The sequence below is a fragment of the Eurosta solidaginis genome, chromosome 2 (assembly GCF_040869045.1).
Source record: "Eurosta solidaginis isolate ZX-2024a chromosome 2, ASM4086904v1, whole genome shotgun sequence".
NCBI lineage: Eukaryota > Metazoa > Arthropoda > Insecta > Diptera > Tephritidae > Eurosta > Eurosta solidaginis.
The window spans coordinates 47,469,845-47,497,822 of record NC_090320.1 but is presented as its reverse complement, the minus strand read 5'-3'; the positions used below and the strand labels follow the sequence as shown (position 1 = coordinate 47,497,822).

Sequence of the window (27,978 nt, the reverse complement as noted above, 5' to 3'; positions counted from 1 at the left end):
TGTACATATGTACCTATATATAAGCACATGCAAATGTAGTAGATATGAAAACAAGTTTGTGTGATTGTTTTAACGCCCACACATACAAGGGACCACATGTAGACCTGTCTACCACAAAAGCGGCTGGCAAGTAAACACTTCGTCAAATAGGCAGAAAGCTAGCAATTCATGATAACATGGCGAATGAAAATAGCAACGTGCGCGGTGATGAAAAGACTTGAGGCTTTGTAATACACACGTGTATGGATGTATGTCTATGTATGTGCATGTGTATAGGTGAGTGTGTTTGAAGCGCAATGATCCATGCGTTTGATATACGCATATAAATGTAAATATACAAATATATGTAAAATTCTAGATAATTGCATGTGAGTACAAAGTTAAAGCAAAGCAGAAAAAAAGTGAAAACTTAATAAATGTTATGCATGTATGTGTGTGTGTTGGAAACCTCAGCTGTGCCATTGCAGCCGCACTAATTCACAATAGGCATTTCAGATGCTAATGAAAGCCATGTTAAAGGCAATGTAAAACAGCTGGTAGCATCAATCAGCTGTTATTTGTTTACAAACAAAAATCTGATGACCCGAAAAATTAGGTGATAAAAGTTGTTAATAAAGCAATGGTAGAGAATAACTAAACATAAATAAAACGTAAACCGAAAACGGAAAGTTACGATTTGTGTGCATAGTGAGTGACCGATATAAAGGCGAAGAGCAAAAGAGAGAGAGAAATATATAATGAAGTGCACATATGCAAATGTATTTTGATCAAAGTATTTATATGAAATCAACAAGTGTGTCTTGTGGTAAACTCATTTTCATGCGCTCTTTCACCTTATTCTTTTGTATACTCTTTTATTGCAATTTGATTTAAAAATTGTTTCGCCAACATTTCGTGTTTCGATTTCACGCATTTCCATACTCAATATTAGCGCTCTTTTTATTGCTATTGGCGACGCCATTCTTTATTTGTATTGAGTGTTTTTATATGAGTACACCATGGCGTATGCTCACCTTAAAATTTTTAATATTCTTTTGTGCTTTTTGTTTTAATTTCCACAATTTATCGCTGGCCATTTAAGTAATTCATTTGTGTTAGACATGACATTTGTCAATATTAAAAAAAAAGTGTAACAATGTTGTTTGTGTTTAGTTATACACATACTCACACACATGCATACGTTGGTACATATGTGTACATTCATGTACATATGTATATGTCGTATGTTTTTAAAAAGCGTCAGTAAATTCTTTTATCAGCTAACGCATCAACACATTTTGATTTATTCTTAGATTTTGCACTACTTTATAAACAAATTCCAATTATAGAACTCAGCTAAGAACATTTTGCGGCAATAATTCTTGTATTGTTTTGTGTTTACATGTTAAATGAAAATTAAAAAAAGGCGTGATTACCAAGTACTCTAGAAGTTCGAAGTGTAAATATAGAAGTATATGTTTAAACAAGTAAAAGCGCCTAAGTTCGGGTGTAACCGAGCATTATATACTCAGCGTGAGCTTCAATTGTACATTTCATTTCAGATAAATTACTTTTCTACATTACACGTGGCACCGCCCGTTAAAAAGAATGTCTCCCCATTTTCTCTTACAAGAAAACTTGATAAGTAAAATATCATTGATTAAAAAACTATTTTTTGCTAAGTTATAGCTTATTATTCTAGTCTACGACCCATTTAAACTTGTTTTATATCTAAGTTGCCGTGGTCTTTAACCGATCCCGTCCATTTTTACTAGACATTTTTATGCTATAAGGAAAATTTGTGTACACAATTTCATTACGATATGTTTATTTTTCTTCGAGTTATGGCTCCCGAAACATAGAAAATTGCTTAGTCATAAAAGGGGCGGTGCCACACCCATTTTCAAAAATTTTAGTGTTTTCTAATTTAATGTTATATTTCAATTTAGAAAGTAAAATTCTATTGATACAATGCTGTTTTTTGCTAAGATATAGCTTATTATTTTCGTCTACGACCCTTTTAAAAATCTTTTTTTTTATAAAAGTGGGCGTGTTCCTATACCGATTTCGTTAATTTTTCTTCAAAGCATTCCTTATAGTAAAGGCCACCTCTCTGCCGAATTTTGTTACGCTAGGTTTAACGATTTTTGATTTATGATTAATAATATTTGTAAAATTGATTTTATCACAAGTGGGCGGTGCCACGCCCATTTTAAATTTTTGTTCAAATTTTTATCAGGAGTCTTAATATCAGCGACACGTAAAATTTCAACATTCTAAGTGTATTATTTACTAAATAATCAGGTTTTTTGTGTTTTCGAAAATGTTATATATATAAAAAGTGGGCGCGGTTATCATCCGTTTCATTCATTCATTTCATTTTCAATACCTATCAATCTGCTGGGTCCAGATAAGCTCGTGTACCAAATTTGGTGAAGATATCTCAATATTTACTCAAGTTATCGTGTTAACGGACAGACGGACAGACGGACGGACGGACATGGTTCAATCAAATTTTCTTTCGATACTGATGATTTTATATATGGAAGTCTATATTTATCTCGATTCCTTTATACCTGTGCAACCAACCGTTATCCAATCAAAGTTAATATACTTTGTGTGCAAAGCACGCTGAGTATAAAAACTATTGTTTTTAAGTTAAATAGAGGTCACCCAGAAGTTAAAGTTCAACCACAAAATAGGCAACTGTACCAGAAACAAATAGTTTGGAGCTTTTTAAGAGGAGCTTTGTCGGCTTCTTATCTATAAGAACCGATGTCGACACCGAATTATTATCGCCGAGCTATCGGTTTGTTATCGCCAAATCATTGACTTCGCAGAACCTTCTTATCGGCTTTTTATATCTGAGTTACAGATGTGTCTTCGAGTTTATAGTGAATTTTTAATGTTTTATCAATTTCATAACAAACTGCTAAATCTGAAGTAAATCGATAGCTTTTTGATATAAAGTCGATAACTTGTTGATAATAAATCGTTAATTTTTCTATAAAAAATCGATATATTTTCTACGAAAAATCGATAACACGCCGATAAAAAATTGACAACACATCGATAGTAAATCGATAACTTTTTAATTACAAATTTATAAATTTATGATAACTTGTCGTCAGATAATCCGTCAATTTTCAATAATGATTCTATAACTTGTCGATAATTTTTTGGTAACATATCAATAAATCTTCGATAAATTATCGATAGTCTCTCGTCGATAATAAGTTAGCATATCATTGATAACTCTTCGATAACTAAAAGAAAACTCGTCCGGTTACGATTCAAACTTCTGTTTTGGCTTCTAATTTTTCATTTTATCTGCCCCTGCCTGGCGAAACCGAACATTGTATGCCCGTCGTGTGGCCTCATATATAGTGTGGCGAGTAGTACCATTTCGATACATCACTATACGGTTAAGCAACAATAGTAAAGCAAGCAGCCACACACACATGTAAGCAGCGAAACTAACAGCGAAGATAATATTTCACTATTGATGACAATTTGTGATCGGTCGCACCTATTGGATGGGGCGAAGCACTGCTACAACAACAACAACAATAATATTTCACTTACATATATGTAGTTAGCAGTTAAGAGAACCAGTTATTACTCACACATATACACACATATTACGAGAAGACAAATGAATGAATATCAGATATTGGAAATGAGGAGTAAATAAGCAGCTGTTCGAGAAGGCTGTTGGTGAAAAGTCTAGACCTTAGGAGAAATGGGCGAATGAGGTAACCGAGAGTATAAAAGAAGCTCAAGCTGATGAATAATGAGTCTATTTGATTTTAAACGCTATAATTGAAGAACGCTAGTATTGTAATTTTGAAGTACTACTACCAAAGTAGTGTAAATAAAGAACATTTTGCTATACTGAATATTTGAGTAATTTATTCGACAATTCAGCGATTCAAACGTCGACAGAAGCTGCAAAATAATTAGGAATTCACCAAGCTTTATTACAATACCAAGGAAACATTTAATGTCAAGAACATTAAATGATATGAAGATTTAAGCATGCTACCTATATATATGCAAATATCGGGTTTCGATACTATATAGGTCTTTGGTAAAAAAAATATCGCATTCACTCAAGTTAACCGTTTAACGGACGGACGAAAGGGCCGACATAGCTGAATCCAAATTTTTTTCAATATTGGTAATTTTGATATAACGAAGTCTACATATATCTATCTCGATTCTTATAAGCCATTACGTACACCCGTTATCCAGTCGAAGTTATAAAACGCTTGTGGACAAGCACACGCTGAGTATAAAATTTTTCTCCATTTTAATAAATATTATGCTCTTATTTAAAAACGTTCACTAGTCCAACCATTGATGCAAACTAAAAAGAGCAATGCGATAGTTAATGCTCACTCGAATGTTAATAACCATCATCGATTGATTCACTTATTGTACTCATATGAATGATTGACGAGACTTGAAGCGAAATTGGTTCATGTGAAGAACTTTAATTAATTTATTTGTATCGAAAAATGATGCACAAATGCTTTACAACGTTATATGACATCGTTTTACTTGCTGCATTTCACCTGTGCTGAAATAAACATTTTTCCACAGTAACACTTAAATGAAAGAGGTGTTATGAATTGCACAAATGTGGCAAGTGCCAATAGCATTCATCAAAATTGCACATTGACATATACATATACAACTCTTGGTATGCAGTGAAGTGTTGGTAATAATGCTAATTGAATTGAATCGTACCTATGCATAGTGGGAATTTTTAGTGCTTTAGGATGTCAAAATTCAAATATCTGGCTTATTCGTAGATATGATGCTGAAATTTAGTGATATTAAGAAGTATTCGATATTGTTTGAATCCTACTATATATAAACACATAATTTCTCTGCGGTCTGAGGATGCCTTAAATTCATAAATTGGTACGGGAGGTTGACAAGGGACCGACCTACCTTAATATATATATTGTAACGAATTCTGGTAAATTCCTGATAATGATGCCCCTTCTGCTAACGTTCGAATCGCTGAACTGTCCAATAAATAACTCCATTATTTAGTATTGCAAAATGGGTTTTACTTAGACTAATTTGGGAGTAGTACTTCACAATAAACTTCACTAATAGCGTGTTTAAATCCAACTGATTAATTATACCTCAGCTTGCGCTGTTTTTATACTCTCTGTTTCCTCGTTCGCATATTTCGCCTAAGGTCTAGACTTTTCACGAACATGCCTTCTGGAACAGTTGTATCTCATACTTGGTTATTTAGCTATATGCGCGTGTATATGTGAGTAACAACTTCTGCTCTTAGCTGATGCCTACATATGAATAATAAAAAAAATGTTATGTGTAATAATCGCTTCGCTTCAAGCTGCTGGTTATGTGTGTGGAACATTCTTCGTTGCCTTGTACATAAGGCGGTCGCCGTGGTGTGATGGTAGCGTGCTCCGCCATCCACACCGAAGATCCTGGGTTCACGCCCCGGCCAAAGCAACATCCAAATTTTAGAAACAAGTTTTTTCAATTAGAAGAACATTTTTCTATGCGGGGTTGCCCCTCGGCAGTGTTTGGCAAGCACTGACATGAAAAGCTCTCATTTGCCTTGCAGATGCCGTTCGGAGTCGGCATAATACAAGTAGGTCCCGTACCGCCAATTTGTAGGAAAAAATCAAGAGGAGCACGACGCAAATTAGAAGAGAAGCTCGGCCTAAAATCTCTTCGCAGATTATCGCGCTTTACATTTGTACAAAGGTGTGGCTGCTTGCGTTAATGTGTACATGTGCATAAGTGTGGCTGCTTGCTTTTTTTGTTGTTGTGATTATTTACTAACATCATAGTGATGCTAAATTCGCCACAATATGTATTCTGTAAATGTGTTTGTGACTGAACTTCATCTAAATGACTGGATTGATTTTGATCAAATTTTGTGTGGGTGTTCAATCAAGTGGAAATGAGGATGCTTTCGATTTACGATTTGGTCCGTTCTCTTTCTTATCTTGTCGGTAAGTAAACCAAAGGCCGACCAATTCTAAAAAAAATTATTTATGGTGTGATTTCCTTAAAATTTGGCATTTTTATTTGTATTATTTGAGAAACCTTGCTTTACGAAATTCGACCAGGTACCAACCCCTTCCAAAATATATGTTGCGTTTTTCATTCTAGGAAGTGTCCCAGGGCCGATTAATTGTAATGAGTCGTATTAATGCTGCGATTTGCTTCAGATTTGTCTTCTAATACCTGTACCAAAAAAATTACTGGGTACTTTCTTGAATTCATTATTATTTGAGAAGCTTTTATTTCCGGAAATTTTAGTGCTTATCATTTTTGTTACCGAAGTGTTTTAAATTTGCTATCGATAACAGAGTTCATTAATGAGATACTGATTTGTATCCGCAAATAATGAGTTTTTGTCGACAGATTATCGATTTACCATTGAAAAGTTATCGATTATTTATAGAAAATATTGAAAAGTTATCGACAAGCTATTTTATCACAAAGTTATCGATATGTTATCGAAAAGTGGTCCATTTATTATCGCTGCATAACTAATTTGTTATAGGCATGTTAGTCGTTTCCTATCGAAAAACTATTAATTTGTTATCGAAAATATAGAAAAATTATAGACTTGTAAGTAACTTCCCGATAAGCTACAAGCTTGAAACTTGGAATATAGTTCAGAACCCGATGACAATGCAATAATAAGAAAAAAAAATCGCCGCTAAGTGGCGCAAGGATCGAGATATTCGCAAAATTCGCATTTGTGGTCCGATTTGGCTCATATTTGGAACACATAATACATGCAAGAATAGAAATCGACTTATGAAAAAAAAATCGCCGCTAGGTGGCGCAAGGATCGAGATATTCACAAAAATCGTATTTGAGGTCTGACTTGGCTCATGCTTGGAACACATAATACATACAAGGATAGAAAGCGACCTATCAAAAAAATCGCCGCTAGATGGCGCAAGGATCGAGAAATTCACAAAAATCGTATTTGTGGTCCGATTTGATTTGGTCCATATTTGGAACACATAATACATACATGAATAGAAAGCGACCTATGATGCCCGATTTGGCTCATATTTGGAACAAATATTGCATACAGTCCAGTAGAAGTGACATCAAAATATTTTGGAGTTGGAGGAGGGACAAGCATACGTGGCACAGAGTCGAGTAAAGTCTTTGGAAGGATTATGTATTGAGGACGTAGGTCGTAACAAATTGTCAGGAAAGAGTCCTTGTAATAATGAGTCACTAAATGAACTAAATAGAATGAGAAATAATAGGCAATTAAATAAAGACTAAAAACTTGAAAATAAAATAATTTAAAAAAAATTTTTAAGTTAAACGGTTTTATTGTAAACCATACTTACATGAAATAATAATAATACGAAAAGCTAGAAAATAATTAGGTATGTCCTAGGTACTAGTCATCACACTCCTTATCAATCTAGGGCGTTGATCAGACAATTAAATAAAAGCGTTGGACGCGTCATATTTCTATTGATAGTCATAAGTAAAACCAACTGAACCTTAATCAGGTTATGCTGCGCCTCACATTTTTAGAAATTTCACGCACCCAACGCTTTTATTTAGTTGTCTGATCAACGCCCTAGATTGATAAGGAGTGTGATGACTAGTACCTAGGACATACCTAATTATTTTCTAGCTTTTCGTATTATTATTATTTCATGTAAGTATGGTTTACAATAAAACCGTTTAACTTAAAAATTTTTAAACTCAGTTGAGCAGAGCTCACAGAGTATATTAAGTTTGATTGGATAACGGTTGGTTGTACATATATAAAGGAATCGAGATAGATATAGACTTCCATATATCAAAATAATCAGGATCGAAAAAAAATTTGATTGAGCCATGTCCGTCCGTCCGTCCGTCCGTCCGTTAACACCATAACTTGAGTAAATTTTGAGGTATCTTGATGAAATTTGGTATGTAGGTTCCTGAGCTCTCATCTCAGATCGCTATTTAAAATGAACGATATCGGACTATAACCACGCCCACTTTTTCGATATCGAAAATTTCGAAAAACCGAAAAAGTGCGATAATTCATTACAAAAGACAGCTAAAGCGACGAAACTTGGTAGATGAGTTGAGCTTATGACGCAGAATAGAAAATTAGTAAAATTTTGGACAATGGGCGTGGCACCGCCCACTTTTAAAAGAAGGTAATTTAAAATGTTTGAAAGCTGTAATTTGGCAGGAACGTTACTCCTATTACTATATGTACGCTTAATAAAAATTAGCAAAATCGGAGAAGGACCACGCCCACTTTTAAAAAAAATTGTTTTAAAGTAAAATTTTAACAAAAAATTTAATATCTTTACAGTATATAAATAAATTATGTCAACATTCAACTCCAGTAATGATATGGTGCAACAAAATACAAAAATAAAAGAAAATTTCAAACTGGGCGGGCTCCGCCCTTTTTCATTTAATTTGTCTAGGATACTTTTAACGCCATAAGTCGAACAAAAATTAACCAATCCTTTTTAAACTTGGTAGGGGCATAGATTTTATGACGATAACTGTTTTCTGTGAAAATTGGCGAAATCGGTTGATGCCACGCCCAGTTTTTATACACAGTCGTCCGTCTGTCCTTCCGAATGGCCTTTAACACGATAACTTGAGCAAAAATCGACATATCTTTAATGAACTTAGTTCATGTGCTTACTTGAACTCACTTTATCTTGGTATGAAAAATGGCCGAAATCCGACTATGACCACGCCCACTTTTTCGATATCGAAAATTACGAAAAATGAAAAAATGCCATAATTCTATACCAAATACGAAAAAAGGGATGAAACATGGTAAGGTAATTGGATTGTTTTATTGACGCGAAATATAACTTTAGAAAAAACTTTATAAAAAATGGTTGTGACACCTACCATATTAAGTAGAAGAAAATGAAAAAGTTCTGCAGGGCGAAATAAAAAACCCTTAAAATCTTGGCAGGTATTACATATATAAATAAATTAGCGGTATCCAACAGATGATGTTCTGGGTCACCCTGGTCCACATTTTGGCCGATATCTGGAAAACGCCTTCACATATACAACTACCACACTCCCTTTTGAAACTCTCATTAACACCTTTCTTTTGATACCCATATCGTACAAACATATTCTAAAGTCACCCCTGGTCCACCTTTATGTCGATATCTCGAAAAGGCGAACACCTATAGAACGAAGGTCAACTCCCTTTTAAAAATACTCATTAACGCCTTTCATTTGATACCCATATCGTACAAACAAAGTATAGAGTCACCCCTGGTCCACCTTTATTGCGATACCTCAAAAAGGCGTCCACCTATAGAACTAAGGCCCACTCCCTTTTAAAATACTCATTAACTCCTCTTGTTTGATACCCATATTGCACAAACGAATTCTAGAGTCACCCCTGGTCCACCTTTATGGCGATATCTCGAAACGGCGTCCACCTATGGAACTAAGGATTACTCCCTTTTAAAATACTCATTACCACCTTTCTTTTGATACCCATATTGCACAAACAAATTCTAGGGTCACCCCTGGTCCACCTTTATGGCGATATCTCGAAATGCGACCATCTATACAACAACCACCACTCCCTTTTAAAACCCTCATTAATACCTTTAATTTGATACCCATATCGTACAAAGACATTCTAGAGTCACCCCTGGTCCACCTTTATGGCGATATCTCGAAAAGGCGTCCACCTATAGAACTGAGGCCCACTCCCTTTTAAAATACTCATTAACTCCTATCGTTTGATACCCATATTGCACAAACGAATTCTAGAGTCACCCCTGGCCCATCTTTATGGCGATATCTCGAAACGGCGTCCACCTATGGAACTAAGGATTACTCCCTTTTAAAATACTCATTGGCTGCTTTCTTTTGATACCCATATTGTACAAACAAATTCTAGGGCCACCCCTGCTCCACCTTTATGGCGATATCTCGAAACGGCGTCCACCTATGGAACTAAGGATTACTCCCTTTTAAAATACTCATTAACACCTTTCTTTTGATACCCATATTGTACAAACAAATTCTAGGGTCACCCCTGGTCCACCTTTATGGCGATATCTCGAAAATGCGGCCACCTATACAACAACCACCACTCCCTTTTAAAACCCTCATTAATACCTTTAATTTTATACCCATATCGTACAAACACATTCTAGAGTCACCCCTGGTCCACCTTTATGGCGATATTTCGAAACGGGGTCCACCCATATAACTAAGGCCCACTCCCTTTTAAAATACTCATTAACACCTTTCGTTTGATGCCCATATTGTACAAACAAATTCTAGGGTCACCCCTGGTCCACCTTTATGGCGATATCTCGAAACGGCGTCGACCTATGAAACTAAGGATTACTCCCTTTTAAAATACTCATTAACACCTTTCTTTTGATACCCATATTGTACAAACAAATTCTAGGGTCACCCCTGGTCCACCTTTATGGCGATATCTCGAAACGGCGTCCACCTATGGAACTAAGGATTACTCCCTTTTAAAATACTCATTAACACCTTTCATTTGATACCCATATCGTACAAACGCATTCTAGAGTCGCCCCTGGTCCACCTTTGAGGCGATATCTCGAAAAGGCGACCACCTATACAACAACCACCACTCCCTTTTGAAACCCTCATTAATACCTTTAATTTGATACCCATATCGTACAAACACATTCTAGAGTCACCCCTGGTCCACCTTTATGGCGATATTTCGAAACGGCGTCCACCTATAGAACTAAGGCCCACTCCCTTTCAAAATACTCATTAACACCATTCGTTTGATGCCCATATTGTACAAACAAATTCTTGGTTCACCCCTGGTCCACCTTTGTGGCGATATCTCGAAACGGCGTCCACCTATGGAACTAAGGATTACTCCCTTTTAAAATACTCATTAACACCTTTCATTTGATACCCATATCGTACAAACGCATTCTAGAGTCAACCCTGATCCACCTTTATGGCTATATCCCTAAATGGCGTCCACCTATAGAACTATGGCCCACTCCCTCATAAAATACTCTTTAATGCCTTTCATTTGATACACATTCCAGGGTTTCCCTCGGTTCATTTTCCTACATGGTTATTTTCCCTTATGTTGTCACCATAGCTCTCAACTAAGTATGTAATGTTCGGTTACACCCGAACTTAACCATCCTTACTTGTTTTTAAATTATTTTATTTAATTTTGGCGTCATAAACCATTAAAAACTCACAGTGCGCTACGTCTGAGTACATGGCGTATGAGTAACCAATTCGCCCTTACACTAGTATAATATTATGTATGAATGTACTTTGAAGTGTTTCTGCATGTGTTGTGCATTGATGCAAGAATTTTCAATTGAATTTAAATTAAAACTGAACTATGCTGTTCTAGAGTTTAACATCAATGCCTATGTATTACATTTTTACTGCCATTATATCAAGTGATGCCCTTGGCTGCACCCCATTTATTGAAAACTATTAAAGAATCTCTTGCTGGGTGACGCAGTAATCGATATGCTTAGAAATCGGTAATTCTTTCCGATACATTTAAGGTAGTTTTCCTGAAAGATGGAGATTTTAAACATGGAATGTAATTAAGAACGCGATGTGAATATAACTATCATGAAGGGCATAAATCCGCCAAGTGGCACGCTGATTGGGATATTTTGAAAAGTCGTATATATGGGCGGATGTGGCTCGAAGTTCCGTGACAAAGTGTTAGAATCCCATATTTACATCTTTGCTAGAAATAAAGTCGTTACTTGGCTTTAAAATCCAAATAACACTCTAAAAAAATAAAAAAAGAAAGATACTCATGAAAAAAACTCCATTACAAAAGCCGTCTAATGAGTTATATATTTACAATGTAAAATATATTTCAATGAAAATGGGTTAAGGGTTGCACTAGGGCGGAGGGCTCTAGTATTAGGGCGTCTAATAGTCTAGCCAGTGGTTTTCAAACACTCCAAATGTATATAAGCTTCGCAGCTAAAATTCATTTCCATCCGTCCAGCCAATTTGTAGATAAAAGTGAAAATAGCAAAGGAAATTGAAAGATAAGCTCGGCGTAGATTTTCCTGGGGGTAAAGATCTTTGTTCTTTGCTTATGGGGGATGTCAAAAGTGAGGGTAGGGTATGCGTAAGCGTAAGGGTAGTACTTGGAAGTGGACGAGTTATCGGTTTGTTAAGGGTGTGTTATCGATGAGGCAGAAGCCTCAGCAGAAGAACTTTGCTATTAATCAGTTACCAAGTTTTTGTCGTCGAGTTATCGGTTTACTATCGAAAACATACCAGTTTATTATCGAAAAGTAATCGATTATTTATCGATAAGTTATCAGTTTGTTACCGAAAAGCTATAGATTTGTTACCAAAAACCTATATATTTGTTATAAAAAAATATATAGCTATTTAACGAAAAGTTATCAATTTAATAAGGAAAGGATATATATTGTAACGATTTTCCGTCATTTGACATTGTAACGAATCTTGTGGAATTCCGATTATTTTGTACCTTCTGCTAACGTTCGAATCGCTGAACTGTCGAATAAATAACTCCAATATTCAGTATTGCAATATGGTCTTTTTTTAGTCTACTTTGGGAGTAGTACAACTATACTTCAATGTACTACACAAAAGCGTATTTAAAATCAAACTGATTAACTCCTTACTCAGCTTGCGCTGCTTTTATACTCTCGGTTTCCTCGTTCACCCATTTCTCCTAAGGTCTAGTCATTTCGCGAAAATCTGTTCGAGAACAATTGTATCTCATGCTTGGTTACCAGCTATATACATGTATATTTGTAGTTTATGCTTTTCTTATAGCCATATGCATGTGTATGTGTGAGTAATTACTTCGGCTGATTACTACATGTGTATGTGTGGCATATCTCTCCGTTGCCTTTTACATAAGTGTTGTCGTTTTTGTTGATGTGATTATTTACTAACAGCATAGTAATGCTAATATTCGCCACAATATTTTAATTTCAAACAAGTAGCAACCTTGTAAAAACATTAAAAGCAGTATTACCCAAGTGAATGTGCTTGAATTGTAGTGTGCAACCTAGATATAAAATTTCTTCCGGTTTTGGGGTGCTAATGTGATATATAAAGAAATAAATATAGGTAATAAAGTTAAGTGGCAACTCCCATTAATAATACTACAGTTGAAAGGCGACGTAAAATACTTTTCAGTTGATATCCACATTGATATCTCACATATAATTAAAAAGTTCAATTAAGTGGCAACCTTACAAACACATACTCAGCGGCAATTTTAAAAAGTTGCTATGAAAAAATGTCGAATTTGCTGTGCAGTGTTGCCATAGGTAATGAAAGTTTAACATGCTTCGTACAAGCCAACGTTGAATGCCTTAAAGCTGTTTTTTGCGTTTTTCTCATTTGTCATTTTTTTTAAATTTATAACTTGGAAAATTTAGCGGTAATATTTATTTATCACAACATCTGCCAGCATTTTACGCTTAATTTACTTTTACCGCCATACAAGTTTTTTTTAACAATATTTTTGTTGCTTAACCAAATACATATGAATTGTTCTTCCATTCAACTGTGAAGATTAATAGCGCACGTTCTGTTTATATTTATGTAACAATTTTGAAGCAAATTGGGTTTAAGTGCTTTGTATAAAAAATATGCTCAGTAATAAAAAATTGTTAATCAAAACTGTTTGAATGAATTACAGAACACGATTTACCGACAACAATTCATCAAGAGCCTGACATTCTCTTGCAAACGAAACACCTTTTACAGCCATTCAATGAAATTTCAAAGCATCACTTTTATTAATGTGTACGTGTGAAAATATATATCGCACACTAACTACAAAAGAGTCACAACTTGAAAAAATGTAAATGTTCAGGAGAGAAGAAAAACGGTTTATGTGAAAACGTCTGTAATGTTATACTGAAATCCAGTTTTACAAAGAAGGATACCTTCATTATAAAATGAATTTACGAAATTTTATTGTAATTATTTGTTTACGGACAAAATATATAGCAACTTTGAATTATGACTATTTCTAAGAAAACTTTCACAATTATTTCATCAAAAAAGGCACATTTCACAATAATACAAGCAACTTTACTCACTCTTTACGTATAAAAAGACACAATTTTAATTAATAAGTAACAAAGTTAAAAGTTTTTTGCAACAAAATAGTCAGAATTTAAAATAATATACTTTATGCGTAAAAAAACTATTCACTTGTTCTTAAGCACATTGACACAACTAAAAATAGTACTCTTTAGTTGATAGAACGCAAGCGATGCAATCAACACCAAAACTGACATAACGGTAATTTTCCAGTTAAAGAAGGAAATAATGACAATGAAATTTAAGGGGAAGTTAGAGATGTGTACTGTGAATTGGTTTATGGAAAAAACCAATTTTGAAAAATTTTAAGTTGTGACTCTTTTGTAGTTAGTGTGCGATATGTATGTAACTATGCATGGATGGACGTGTTTCAGCTTAAAAGGATTTATTTCATTGTAGGATACACACATATACATAGAAATATTTTTTTTTTATTATACATCAATAACATACCAGAGAAAATCAATAAAAAAAAATACTTCACATTTTGGTCGCAAAATGATTTTGTAACTTAACTAGCTATTACCCAGCGCTTTGCTGCCGCAAAAAACCATTTTCACTATACCATTTCATATTTTTTTTTAAAGGCTATTGTAAATAATTTTGGGGGATTCTGATTAGTATTGCAAAATCCTTTTTATTTAGACTACTTTGGGAGTAGTACTTCACAATTATATTTCACTACTAGCATGTTTAAATCAAACTGACTGTTATTATACTTAACTCAAAAATAAATTATTAAAGGTCTCTAAATTAACTTAATAAAATCTATTTTGTTTTGTTGTTACTTATGGTGAATACATACCTTTCTCACTCCTATTTCCCTCTCTCCTTTCTCCCACTTCCTTTTTTCTTCTTAATCCGTGCTTATACCTCTATCCTCTCTATTAACTCTCTATTTCTCTCACCCTTGTCTCCTCCCTCTCACTCTCCTGCTGGTTCCACCTTTTTCTTTCACCTCTCTTTCCTTATCCGACCACTCCCTCTACCTCTCTCCCTCACTAATCATAGGTCGATCCCTCTTCTAAGTATTGACAATATTTATTTAAAACCGCGTCTTAAATAGTTTTTTAACGAACAGGTCGTTCCTAATTCATTGGCCGGAGAAAATGTATCCCAAATAATAATCTATTCTGCATAAATACATACCAACTTTCAAGCGAATCGAACCATAAATATATATTTTTTTCAAGCAGCGGGAAAAATATTTGCGTATAAAATTAAGGAATCAGGTAGAAACTTTCCTGCAAATCGGATAAAAAGTTTTAGAGCAGTCATGAATGGTTTCGAAAATATGTATGTGATATTAGTTTCTTTGGGATGCAAGTTGCTTTGAATTTGGCTATCTCTTTGAACCAATTTAATACTAATCCTAAAATAGTTAAAATAAATCGAAATCAAGGCCAGGCATTTCGTACAAACACGTCATCACATCACTATTGAGCTTAATTGGGGGAAGATAACACTCCCAAAACATTCGGTGGGCAGATGTGCGAACGTCATCGCAGATATAATAAAGTAGCTAAAAAGGTTGGATCCATCGCGACCATAACTACGTCACCTTTCATCTTAATGACCCACGGGAATGTCAGACAGGGAGAGCGCCCCGTATGAAAATAAGATGGGAGGACACTAAGGTTGACGCTACAAAGTTCTGCACTTTTGTACATGAGAGCGCACAACAGATAATCGATCATGCGCTGCCTGAACCAGAATGCCACGAAAAGGACCTAGGAGAGGTAAATAGCAAATGCACTGGCAGAGTAGTGAAATTGCCACAGAATGCGAAGTCTGGCAACCCGCGCACGCAGCAGGTCCGGCGCTCTAGAGCATGAGGCTTACAAAAGAGCAGAAAAGGCTCTCGGTGCCACCTAAAGCAAAGAAACTTAATGCTGGAAAAAGCTTTGCAAAGAATTTAATCGTGATCCTTGGGGATAAGGGTACCGATCAAACGATGGATGAGGAAAAGATGTGAATTATATTAAATGCTCTGTTCCTCACTCGAACAAACAGAGAAGGTGACCACGCCGCTCACGAAGACCACGACGTGCAACCGTTCAGTGAATGTTAGCTAAAAACGACTATGAACAGGATGAAGCCCGGAAAAGCGCCAGGACCAGATGGGATACCAGCAGAAGCAATAAGACTGGCTGCTGACTAACTGGTTGAGTTTGCTGCTGCATATGTATAATCGCATAGCTGGCTCTGCTGTCGAAAAGCCAGTGTACGACTGTTTGCGCGAGGCTTAAGGTTCTGCCGATGATTTCTATTTTCTTAGCTCCACATTTAGTTATGAAGAGATCTTACGTCCTCACGTGAAATGCAATAGTTCAGTCAATCCACATGACTGTACTTGCTATCATGCCGAGGTAATCCTGCAAACCATTCCACAACCCAATCAGCTAGGCGTTACTCCTTACACTTCTTCCCACATTTTTTACTCATGCTAAGTAATTCGCTATTAATTGCACGTTTTCGTTTTCTTTTGTGCTATTAAATACATACATATCTACATACTCTTCAAAGGTTTTCCAGCTAGGCATATATATCTCGTCTTTTATATATTAATTTGTCATTTCTATTCAACATAGTTTGTGTGTGTATGTGTGAGTATGTGGGAGTACGCGGCTATAACCATTTCCTTCAATTTAACCATTTTTATTCAATGAATATAAAACAATAAAAACAAAAAATATTTTAATGTCAGAAACAGACAACATTCGCGTGCCTTGACGTAAAGAAGAAGCAGACAATTACATTACATTATCAGGCCTGTTCTGAATTCCGATTCCTATCAATTTTTTCGGAATCGAAATGGATTGGTGTTCTCAATTTCGATTCCGACCAAAAATTATCGGTTTGAAAAGTATGCCTCTGAGCAGTCGGAATGAAAATTAATTGGCAGATTATACACAAATGTTGCGATATTTGTCTTTCAAATATTTTTTTTTTAATTCTTCATTTTATTTGGAAGAGTTGTATGTATTTATACTCAGTTGAGCAGAGCTCACAGAGTATATTAAGTTTGATTGGATAACGGTTGGTTGTACATATATAAAGGAATCGAGATAGATATAGACTTCCATATATCAAAATAATCAGGATCGAAAAAAAATTTGATTGAGCCATGTCCGTCCGTCCGTCCGTCCGTCCGTCCGACCGTCCGTCCGTCCGTCCGTCCGTTAACACGATAACTTGAGTAAATTTTGAGGTATCTTGATGAAATTTGGTATGTAGGTTCCTGAGCACTCATCTCAGATCGCTATTTAAAATGAACGATATCGGACTATAACCACGCCCACTTTTTCGATATCGAAAATTTCGAAAAACCGAAAAAGTGCGATAACTCATTACAAAAGACAGATAAAGCGACGAAACTTGGTAGATGGGTTGACGTTATGACGCAGAATAGAAAATTAGTAAGATTTTGGACAATGGGCGTGGCCCCGCCCACTTTTACAAGAAGGTAATTTAAAAGTTTTGCAAGCTGTAATTTGGCAGTCGTTGAAGATATCATGATGAAATTTGGCAGGAACGTTACTACTATTACTCTATATGTGCTAAATAAAAATTAGCAAAATTGGATTAAGAACACGCCCACTTTTTAAAAAAAAATTTTTTTAAATTCAAATTTTAACAAAAAATTTAATATCTTTACTGTATATAAGTAAATTAAGTCAAAATTCAACTCCAGTAATGATATGATGCAACAAAATACAAAAATAAAAGAAAATTTCAAAATGGGCGTGGCTCCGCCCATTTTCATTTAGTTTGTCTAGAATACTTTTATTGCCATAAGTCGAACAAAAATTTACCAATCCTTCTCAAATTTGGTAGGAGCATAGATTCTATGACGGTAACTGTTCTCTGTGAAAATGGGCGAAATCGGTGGAAGCCACGCCCAGTTTTTATACACAGTCCACCGTCTGTCCTTCCGCTCGGCCATTAACACAATAACTTGAGCAAAATCCGATATATCTTTACTAAACTTAGCCCACGTACTTACCTGAGCTCACTTTTTCTTGGTATAAAAAATGGGCGAAATCTGACCATAACCACGCCCACTTTATCGATATCGAAAATTACGAAAAATGAAAAAAATGCCATAATTCTATACCAAATACGAAAGAAGGGATGAAACATGGTAACTGGATTGGTTTGTTGACGCAAAATATAACTTTGGAAAAATCTTTGTAAAATGGGTGTGACACCTACCATATTAAGTAGAAGAAAATGAAAAAGTTCTACAAGGCGAAATCAACAGCCCTTGGAATCTTGGCAGGAATACTGTTAGTGGTATTGCATATATAAATAAATTAGCAGTACCCGACAGATGATTTTCTGGATCACCTGGTCCACATTTTGGTGGATATCACGAGAACGCCTTCACATATACATCTAAGGGCCACTCGCTTTTAAAACCCTCATTAATACCTTTAATTTGATATCCATATCGTACAAAAACATACCAGAGTCACCCCTGTCCCACCCTAATGGCGATATCTCGAAAAGGCGTCCACCTATAGAACTAATGCCCCCTCTCTCTCAAATGCTCAGTAACACCTTTCGTTTGATACCCATATCGTACAAACATTCTAGAGTAACCCCTGGCCCACCCTAATGGCGATATCTCGAAAAGGCGTCCACCTATAGACCTAGTGTCCACTCCCTCTTAAAATGCTCAGTAACACCTTTCGTTTGATACCCATATCGTACAAACATTCTAGAGTCACCCCTGGCCCACCCTAATGGCAATATCTCGAAAAGGCGTCCACCTATAGACCTAATGCCCACTCCCTCTTAAAATGCTCAGTAACAGCTTTCGTTTGATACCCATATCGTACAAACATTCTAGAGTCACACCTGGCCCACCCTAATGGCGATATTTCGAAAAGGCGTCCACCTATAGAACTAAGGATTACTCCCTTTTAAAATACTCATTACCACCTTTCATTTGATACCCATATCGTACAAACACATTCTAGAGTCACCCTGGCCCACCCTAATGGCGATATCTCGAAAAGGCGTCCACCTATAGACCTAATGTCCACTCCCTCTTAAAATGCTCAGTAACACCTTTCGTTTGATACCCATATCGTACAAACATTCTAGAGTCACCCTTGGTCCACCTTTATGGCGATATCTCGAAAAGGCGTCCACCTATAGAACTAAGGATTACTCCCTTTTAAAATACTCATTACCACCTTTCATTTGATACCCATATCGTACAAACACATTCTAGAGTCACCCTGGCCCACCCTAATGGCGATATCTCGAAAAGGCGTCCACCTATAGACCTAATGTACACTCCCTCTTAAAATGCTCAGTAACACCTTTCGTTTGATACCCATATCATACAAACATTCTAGAGTCACCCCTGTCCCACCCTAATGGCGATATCTCGAAAAGGCGTCCATCTATAGACCTAATGCCCACTCCCTCTTAAAATGCTCAGTAACACCTTTCGTTTGATACCCATATCGTACAAACATTCTAGAGTCACACCTGGCCCACCCTAATGGCGATATCTCGAAAAGGCGTCCACCTATAGAACTAAGGATTACTCCCTTTTAAAATACTCATTACCACCTTTCATTTGATACCCATATCGTACAAACACATTCTAGAGTCACCCTGGCCCACCCTAATGGCGATATCTCGAAAAGGCGTCCACCTATAGACCTAATGCCCACTCCCTCTTAAAATGCTCAGTAACACCTTTCGTTTGATACCCATACCGTACAAACAATCTAGAGTCACCCTTGGTCCAGCTTTATGGCGATATCTCGAAAAGGCGTCCACCTATAGAACTAAGGATTACTCCCTTTTAAAATACTCATTACCACCTTTCATTTGATACCCATATCGTACAAACACATTCTAGAGTCACCCTGGCCCACCCTAATGGCGATATTTCGAAAAGGCGTCCACCTATAGACCTAATGCCCACTCCCTCTTAAAATGCTCAGTAACACCTTTCGTTTGATACCCATATCGTACAAACATTCTAGAGTCACCCTTGGTCCACCTTTATGGCGATATCTCGAAAAGGCGTCCACCTATAGAACTAAGGATTACTCCCTTTTAAAATACTCCTTACCACCTTTCATTTGATACCCATATCGTACAAACACATTCTAGAGTCACCCCTGGCCCACCCTAATGGCGATATCTCGAAAAGGCGTCCACCTATAGACCTAATGCCCACTCCCTCTTAAAATGCTCAGTAACACCTTTCGTTTGATACCCATATCGTACAAACATTCTAGAGTCACCCCTGGCCCACCCTAATGGCGATATCTCGAAAGGGCGTCCACCTATAGACCTAATGCACACTCCCTCTTAAAATGCTCAGTAACACCTTTCGTTTGATGCACATATCGTACAAACACATTCTAGAGTCACCCCTGGCCCACCCTAATGACGATATCTCGAAAAGGCGTCCACCTATAGACCTCATGCCCACTCCCTCTTAAAATGCTCAGTAACACCTTTCGTTTGATACCCATACCGTACAAACATTCTAGAGTCACCCGTGGCCCACCCTAATGGCGATATCTCGAAAAGGCGTCCACCTATAGACCTAATGCCCACTCCCTCTTAAAATGCTCAGTAACACCTTTCATTTGATTCCCATATCGTACAAACACATTCTAGAGACACCCCTGGTCCACCTTTATGGCGATATCTCGAAACGGCGTCCACCTATGGAACTAAGGATCACTCCTTTTCAAAATACTCATTAACAGCTTTCATTTGATACCCATATCGTACAAACACATTATAGAATCACCCCTGGTCCACCTTAATGGGGACATCTCGAAAAGGCGTCCACCGATAGACCTAAGGCCCACTCCCTCTTAAAATGCTCAGTAACACCTTTCATTTGATACCCATATCGTACAAACAAATTCTAGAGTCAGCCCTGGTCTACCTTTATGGCGATATCCCTAAATGGCGTTCATCCATAGAACTATGGCCTATTCTCTCTTAAAATACTCTTTAATACCTTTCATTTGATACACATGTTATACAACCACATTCCAGGGTTACCCCAGATTGATTTTCCTTATTTTGTCTCCATAGCTCTCAACTGAGTATGTTATGTTCGGTTACACCCGAACTTAGCCTTCCTTACTTGTTTTCGTTTAAATTTGAGTTAAATTGGCATAATAAATCTTTCTTTAAAAACTTCTATCAAGAAATCTATTAGGCAAACAAATCGATGCTGATCGAAATGAAGTCGACCTGTTCTGAATTCCGATCCAGCGCATTTTTACGATTCGCACGCACAATAGCACGTCTTCTTGCGTCTGCGCATCCAAAAACCATATCTGCAGGCATTTTTTAATTAAAATAAAATTTTATGATACTTAAAACAAAACACATAAACAAAAACAGCTGATTAAACTGGTTACCGAATCGGAATGAAAACGATTCGAAATCGACTTCGAATCGATTTTTTACAATCGGAATTGAGAACACCAAATAGAAACCGAGTCGAAATCAATGTCGTTTTACTTTTCATTCCGAGTCGGAATTCAGAACAGGCCTGTATATCTTGCAGTTGGTGGCCGCCCCTACTTGTCTCATACTCAACATCCTGCTTTGCTGTTGCTCGCTGTGTAAATATTTGGGTGATGAATTCCTGCGAGAAGTTGAATGTTGACAATGTGTGCATGTGAAAATGGTGGGGTGACATAATGTCAATTGACCTTCAAATGGCCATATGGTCATTTGAATTTGGAAACTTTTAAATTTGATTTAATTGCCATTTATGAAAGCTCTTTAATAACTGCTTGACTGTCCGAATAGATTATTATTAGGCCTGGAAGCGCTGCGACCTTTGTTTAGATCTATTGTACATGACTTTTGTGTGTGGTGGCTTTTAATGTATCTAAGTACCTCTTCAGGCTTTTTACTCCATATCACGGGATTAAGAGTCACACCACCTGGATGGGAGAGTCTCTGCCTTGCCAGAGCGAGGCATCCGCAGAGAATATGAACCTGCCTTTCATCCTCCAGCTCGCAGAAATAACAAATTTGAGTATCGGATAGCTTTAACTTACTTAGGTTATATCGTAGACCACAGTGTCCCGTATAGTTCCCAGTGAGAGCGTAGGTCCTGCCTGCTTAATGATTAATTGTTTGGCTGATACTTTCGTTGCCGGAAGTATAAACAGTTTGGCCTATCTTTGCTCTGGGAAGTCAATCCAGTCGCGTCTGCATTGTTTTGTTCCCCAGTTACTTATGGTTTGCCTGGTGTGTGCTTTTGTGACTCCACGAAAGGGCTCTGGAGCATAGAATGCTGCTTTAACATCCTGCTTTCCTAGGTAATCTGCATGTTCATTACCTTCATGTTCCTTATGTCCGGGAACCTATTCTAACAAAACTTTTTTTTGGCTCCCAGGTCATTAAGGATTTCAATGCAGTCATCCACTAGCTTAGAGTCCGAATTGATATTATACTTCATAATATAGCATTCCCTTCACCGCAACTTTGGTAGCGGTGACTTAAAGTATGTATTGCCTCAAAGTACTTAACCCTACAATAGGCGCGTCACTATAACCGCTACCGCTCTCGCGTAGTCGTACTTTATATGTTTTAGTTTTTTATATGTGAGAGCTGTCGGAACGAAGGTGACCTAGACCATATTCCAAGACTTGTGAACATAGACAAAGCTCAAGCAGTTGGCGTGGATAAGAGTTAACTCACCAAATCTCACCCAATGCACCGGAATTTCTCCATCAGCCATTGGATATTTGTTACGCTTAAATGAATTAATAGCCCTTACAAGCGTGTTTGTTTCCAGCGTAGTAGGAGTACTGGCACATGCAGAGAATGGGAAACAAGAAGTTAGAGAAAAAGAAAAAGCAATATTGAGAGGAAAGTGGAAGAGTAGGAAACAGACAATGATGAAATGAAAATTACTATATAGAGAGTCAAAGAATTGAAATACGAAGCTCGGAAAGAATATATTTTTTTTGAATATAAGATAGTCAGTATTTGGGCAGGATTACGTTTGCAGGGTCTGATGGTATATAATTAAACTTTTAGAAACTGGAAGATATACATATGTCTTAATTTTTCTATTAAATACTAGCCTTTATCCGCGGCCCTGTCCGCGCGAAGAAAATATAATGCAAAATTATTGCGACGTAGCCCCGATTGATGTTGAAAACAGTTCCGATACACACACAATTAGAAAAAAATATTCTGATATTTTATGGTTCTCTGAGAACACTTTTTTACGAATTGATTCCTAAATGATTTTGAAATAGTGCCGACAACAATTTCGAAACGGTCCGGCGATAGTTCCAACATTTCCCTTAGAAATCTTGTCGCTATGATTCTCGAACAGCCTCGAAATGGCTGCGTAAAACCTTCCCGAAACGATCCAAAAGAGTATCGAAATTATCTCAATAACAGTTCCAAACCTATACGAAGATAATCCCGGTTATGTTATTACGAAAGACCCAAAAAGCTGATCCCGAGAATATCTCAATCACAGTTCATACATGATCCCGAAACGGTCCTAAAAAATTTAGAAACAGCCTCGAAAAGGTCCCAAAACAATCTTAAAATGGTCCTCAAATAGTCCTGGAATAATCTGGAAATAACCAAGAAATGCTTTCAACCATCTTTGCGAAACGATCCGGAAATAATCCTGAAGTAATCTAGAAATCGTCCCGAAATGATTACGAACATGGTTCCGAACTAGCCCTACCAGTCCCGAATTTATAGCGGAACTAATCCGGAAAAGTCCCGAAATGATGCCGAAAACTGTCATCATACTTTTCTATTAAAATATTGAGTCTCAAAGCGCGCCACTGCTTGCTTTTCCAAAATTACTTTAAACTCGGTTCTATATGACCCGCATACCAAATGTTATTGGTCTAGGACGAATATACAATTGAATAAAGAGGAAAATTAAAAAGTGAGCTCTGCAGTAAATGAAGACAAGGCATATCACTTGCTGTCAGCGCATTTGCGCCTTGGCAGCAATATAATTTTTGAGGGATACAAATTCGAGACTGTGTATAACCCCTATATCTGGGAACCAACAATAACAGCCAAAACAATGCCAGCTTAGAGACCAAACAAAAAATAACTCTTGACAAGTAGTAGCACTTAGTAAGCAATCGAAAGGTAAAATCCTCTCTCTAAAACAAAAATCACGCTCTACAAGTCCCTCATCATACCTGTCCTGATGTATGGCTTGGAGTCATGGACGGTATCAGGAGAAGATAAGATGACTCTTCGAGTTTAAATGCGTTTAAATGCCAATTAATGATGATAGTAAAGAAAATGTCAAAAGCACTGTTTATGTCAAAAGAAGGCAGTCGCGGCTAAAAAGAAGTGGAGCTACATATTTTTGTTAAGACTTTATGACTCGATTAGTAACAGACAAAGATAAAATGCTTAAGGGCAATGAACATTTTGAATATATCTACGTTTTAGTAGTAAGTAAGGACAAATATTTTTTAAAGGAAAGTTGCCATTTTTGGTCTTTAAGTTGAATGAAGAACTAAACAAAATTCATGGCAAATTCAAGTTCTACAATTCTCAGAGTGTAAATAGAAGACGTGGTTAGCTACCAATCCTGCATTGAAGACTTTGTCGACAGTATCCGCTACCAAAATGTTGTGATACGTAGCATCATTCTCAATAACAGCTCTGTAGGATATCCTTCCAAGAACTTGGTTGCTTTAACCAGTCATTGCTAAAGTTACAGATGGTCTTAATTCAGCTCCAAGCTGGCTGCCTTGGGAAGCGTTCTGAGATTACTCATTAAATGTTTTGATCCCTTTCAAAGTCCTGTATTCCATATTTCTTGAATTCATTTTGTTTTGTTGAATTTCCGACATCCCTTGGAGACAAACCGGTTTCGACGTTGTGCCATCCTCGGCGTCATTTCACGTTCGAGTGTCGTACACGAAAAAAGATCAAACGACTAAAATGACTGGCTTTACCGTCCTCGGCTAGCCACACAAATTGATAAGTAAAAACAGTACATAACAAGCGACAACAACAGATCAGAACCACACATGTCACTGAAGATGGCATGACGCCAAAAGCGGTTTGCCTCCAAAAAACTCGTTCAAATATACATCGATTTTTATCCTCTTTGTCTAATTACGGTGTGAACAAAAAATAAAATAAAATAAAAAAAAGTAAAAAAAAAAATTTTTAAATAAAATGAAATAAAAGAGATGGAAAAGGATAAAATAAAATAGAATAAAATAACGTAAAATAAAATAAAATAAAATAAAATAAAATAAAATAAAATAAAATGAAATGAAATGATTTGAAATGAAATAAAATAAAATAAACAAAGAGAAAAAATAAAATAAATTGAAATGAAATAAAATAAAATAAACAAAAAGAAAAAATTTAACTAAATAAAATAAAAAATAAAATGAAACAAAATAAAATAAAATAAAATAAAATAAAATAAAATGAAATGAAATTGAATGAAATGAAATGAAATAAAATAAAATAAAATGACATAAACCAAAATAATAAAATTAAAACGAAAAAAAAAATTTATTAATAAAAAAATATAAAAAACAAAATAAAATTACACAAAGTAAAATAAAATAATTAAAATAAACTAAAATAAAAAGGAAATGAAAGGAAACCAAAACAAAGGCAAGGAAAGAAATGGAAATAAAATGAAATGAAATGATTTGAAATGAAATAAAATAAAATAAACAAAGAGAAAAAATAAAATAATTTGAAAAGAAATAAAATAAAATAAACAAAAAGAAAAAATTTAACAAAATAAAATAAAAAATAAAATGAAACAAAATAAAATAAAATAAAATAAAATAAAATAAAACAAAATAAAATAAAATAAAATGAAATGAAATGAAATTGAATGAAATGAAATGAAATAAAATAAAATAAAATAAAATGACATAAACCAAAATAATAAAATTAAAACGAAAAAAAAAAAATTTAATAATAAAAAAATATAAAAAACAAAATAAAATTACACAAAGTAAAATAAAATAATTAAAATAAAATAAAAAGGAAATGAAAGGAAACCAAAACAAAGGCAAGGAAAGAAATGGAAATAAAAAAGGAAGAAAAAGAAAAGGGAGATGAAAAGAAAATGAAGAGAAAAGAGAGACATTCAGTGACAGCTATAGTGGTTGCATTTCAACAATATATAGTCTGAAAAAATCATAGGATCGGTAGTATATATATTATACCCCATATAAACTGTCATTTCTGCCGAAGACAGTCCTCTAAGCTTACTCTCAAAATGACCTTTCCTAACTTAATACACATGTTTCGAGCCTTTTGGGACAAAGTTCCATTCCTCGCACATTTGCTTCAAAGTCCGTCTTATATCCGAACTTGTATTTTCAATAAAAAAAGCGTGTTTCTGCGTTCTGTTCATCAATAGTAAAAAATAAATACATAATTGTCCAAACTTACGCTTCATCCTCAGGAGTGGCCTCAACGGCGCGCAACGTTGGCGACGTAAACGGTGAAAAGTCAATGCAATGAAGTAGCAGGAATGCGGTCACAATGAGAGTAAAATGTGTCATCAACTTGTCGCATGTGAACATCTTGGCCAATTTTCTAGCATTTTCCCTGTTATTGCGGGCGCTGCTGGGCGTCGCTACGACGTACGAAATTGATGATAGACAGAAACGCCACCAAGTACTAGACGGCGAAATAGCACTTAATATCTATTTAAGTACCAAACTACACTTATTATATATGCAGAACAGCATAAATATATATGAAGTTAAAATTTGATGGATGTATTATTTATATAGCAAAATATTACACTGGGCTCACTTTACACAAGACTACACTTTTTGCCTTAGGAGAATATTGAACTTATTAACTTAGCTTAGAAAAGTTGGACACATAGACACACGCGCTGCATACGTATTTATGGCCTCAATTGGCCCATTTTTTTATTTTTGGCAAAAAAACTAAAACAATATGATTGCTTGCTATTATTTCTATTTGTGTTACACATGTGCGTTTACTGATTCTTCTTATTAGAATTTATGTATATATGTAAATTTAAAAAAAATATATTTTGCATATTATTTCATTGATCACAAAACTGGGTGGAGTCCCGAAAATTTAAGTGTTGACAAGACGAACGAATGATTAAAAGAACAACAGTAATCACTTCTGAACTTTGACATTACACAGACTCATATTTTCTTTATGTAAACAAAAATTTGCTATTTTCTTGCTCTAATTTTATATATTTATTGCACAATTTGATAGTTGAACACATTTTCTAATAACCAAAAAATTCACAATGAAATCGCAACGACAAAAATTCACTGTTTAACCAAAATGAAATTATTCAGCTGTGCGTAAATTTTCTATATATAAAACTCGGTGTACGATTGTGTGTGCGCTGATTCGTATTCGTATTCGAAAATTCGTATAGTTGTGTTTGTTTTTCTCGGCCGTTTTGTATATATTATGTTGTTGTTGTTGTTGCTGGTATTATTATTATTATTATAGCTAGCCGTATCGGTGTTGTTGTTGCTGCTGCTTTATTCTATTAAACTCGCACCGGGTTACACAGTTTCCTGTTACTAAATTTACTATTTACTTAGAAGATACAAACAATTTTACCGTTACACCGTACCGTTGCCAATGAGTAGCAAAGAAAAACTGAAAAGCGAAAATGTGTATGAAAAGTATGGAAAATCATTGAAGCTGTGAGAAAATTGTCTGCTCAGCGCTGCTCATTCATTGTAGCATTCGTGCCACATCTCGTGCCTTTGACTCGCGAGATTTTAGGTAAGAGGGTATTTCATTTTCAAATATTTCATTCATTTTATTTTGCAATGTTTCGCCTGAGCGTAATTTCTTACTCAACCC

At 35.7% G+C, this 27,978-nt stretch overlaps 1 protein-coding gene across 2 annotated transcripts in view; it reads right to left on the bottom strand.

The window, feature by feature from the left end:
- Window positions 1-27,763, bottom strand: part of Ca-Ma2d (Ca[2+] channel Muscle-specific alpha2/delta subunit) — a 95,782-nt gene extending 68,019 nt beyond the window's left edge. For both annotated transcript variants that reach the window (XR_010949452.1, XM_067765240.1), the window contains exon 1: window positions 26,554-27,763. Coding sequence is in view for 1 of the 2 variants with exons in the window: in XM_067765240.1 (XP_067621341.1) it covers window positions 26,554-26,687 (134 nt within the window). In the remaining variant the exon portion in view is untranslated. The remainder of the gene's footprint in view (window positions 1-26,553) is intronic.
- Window positions 27,764-27,978: the final 215 nt, after the last annotated feature.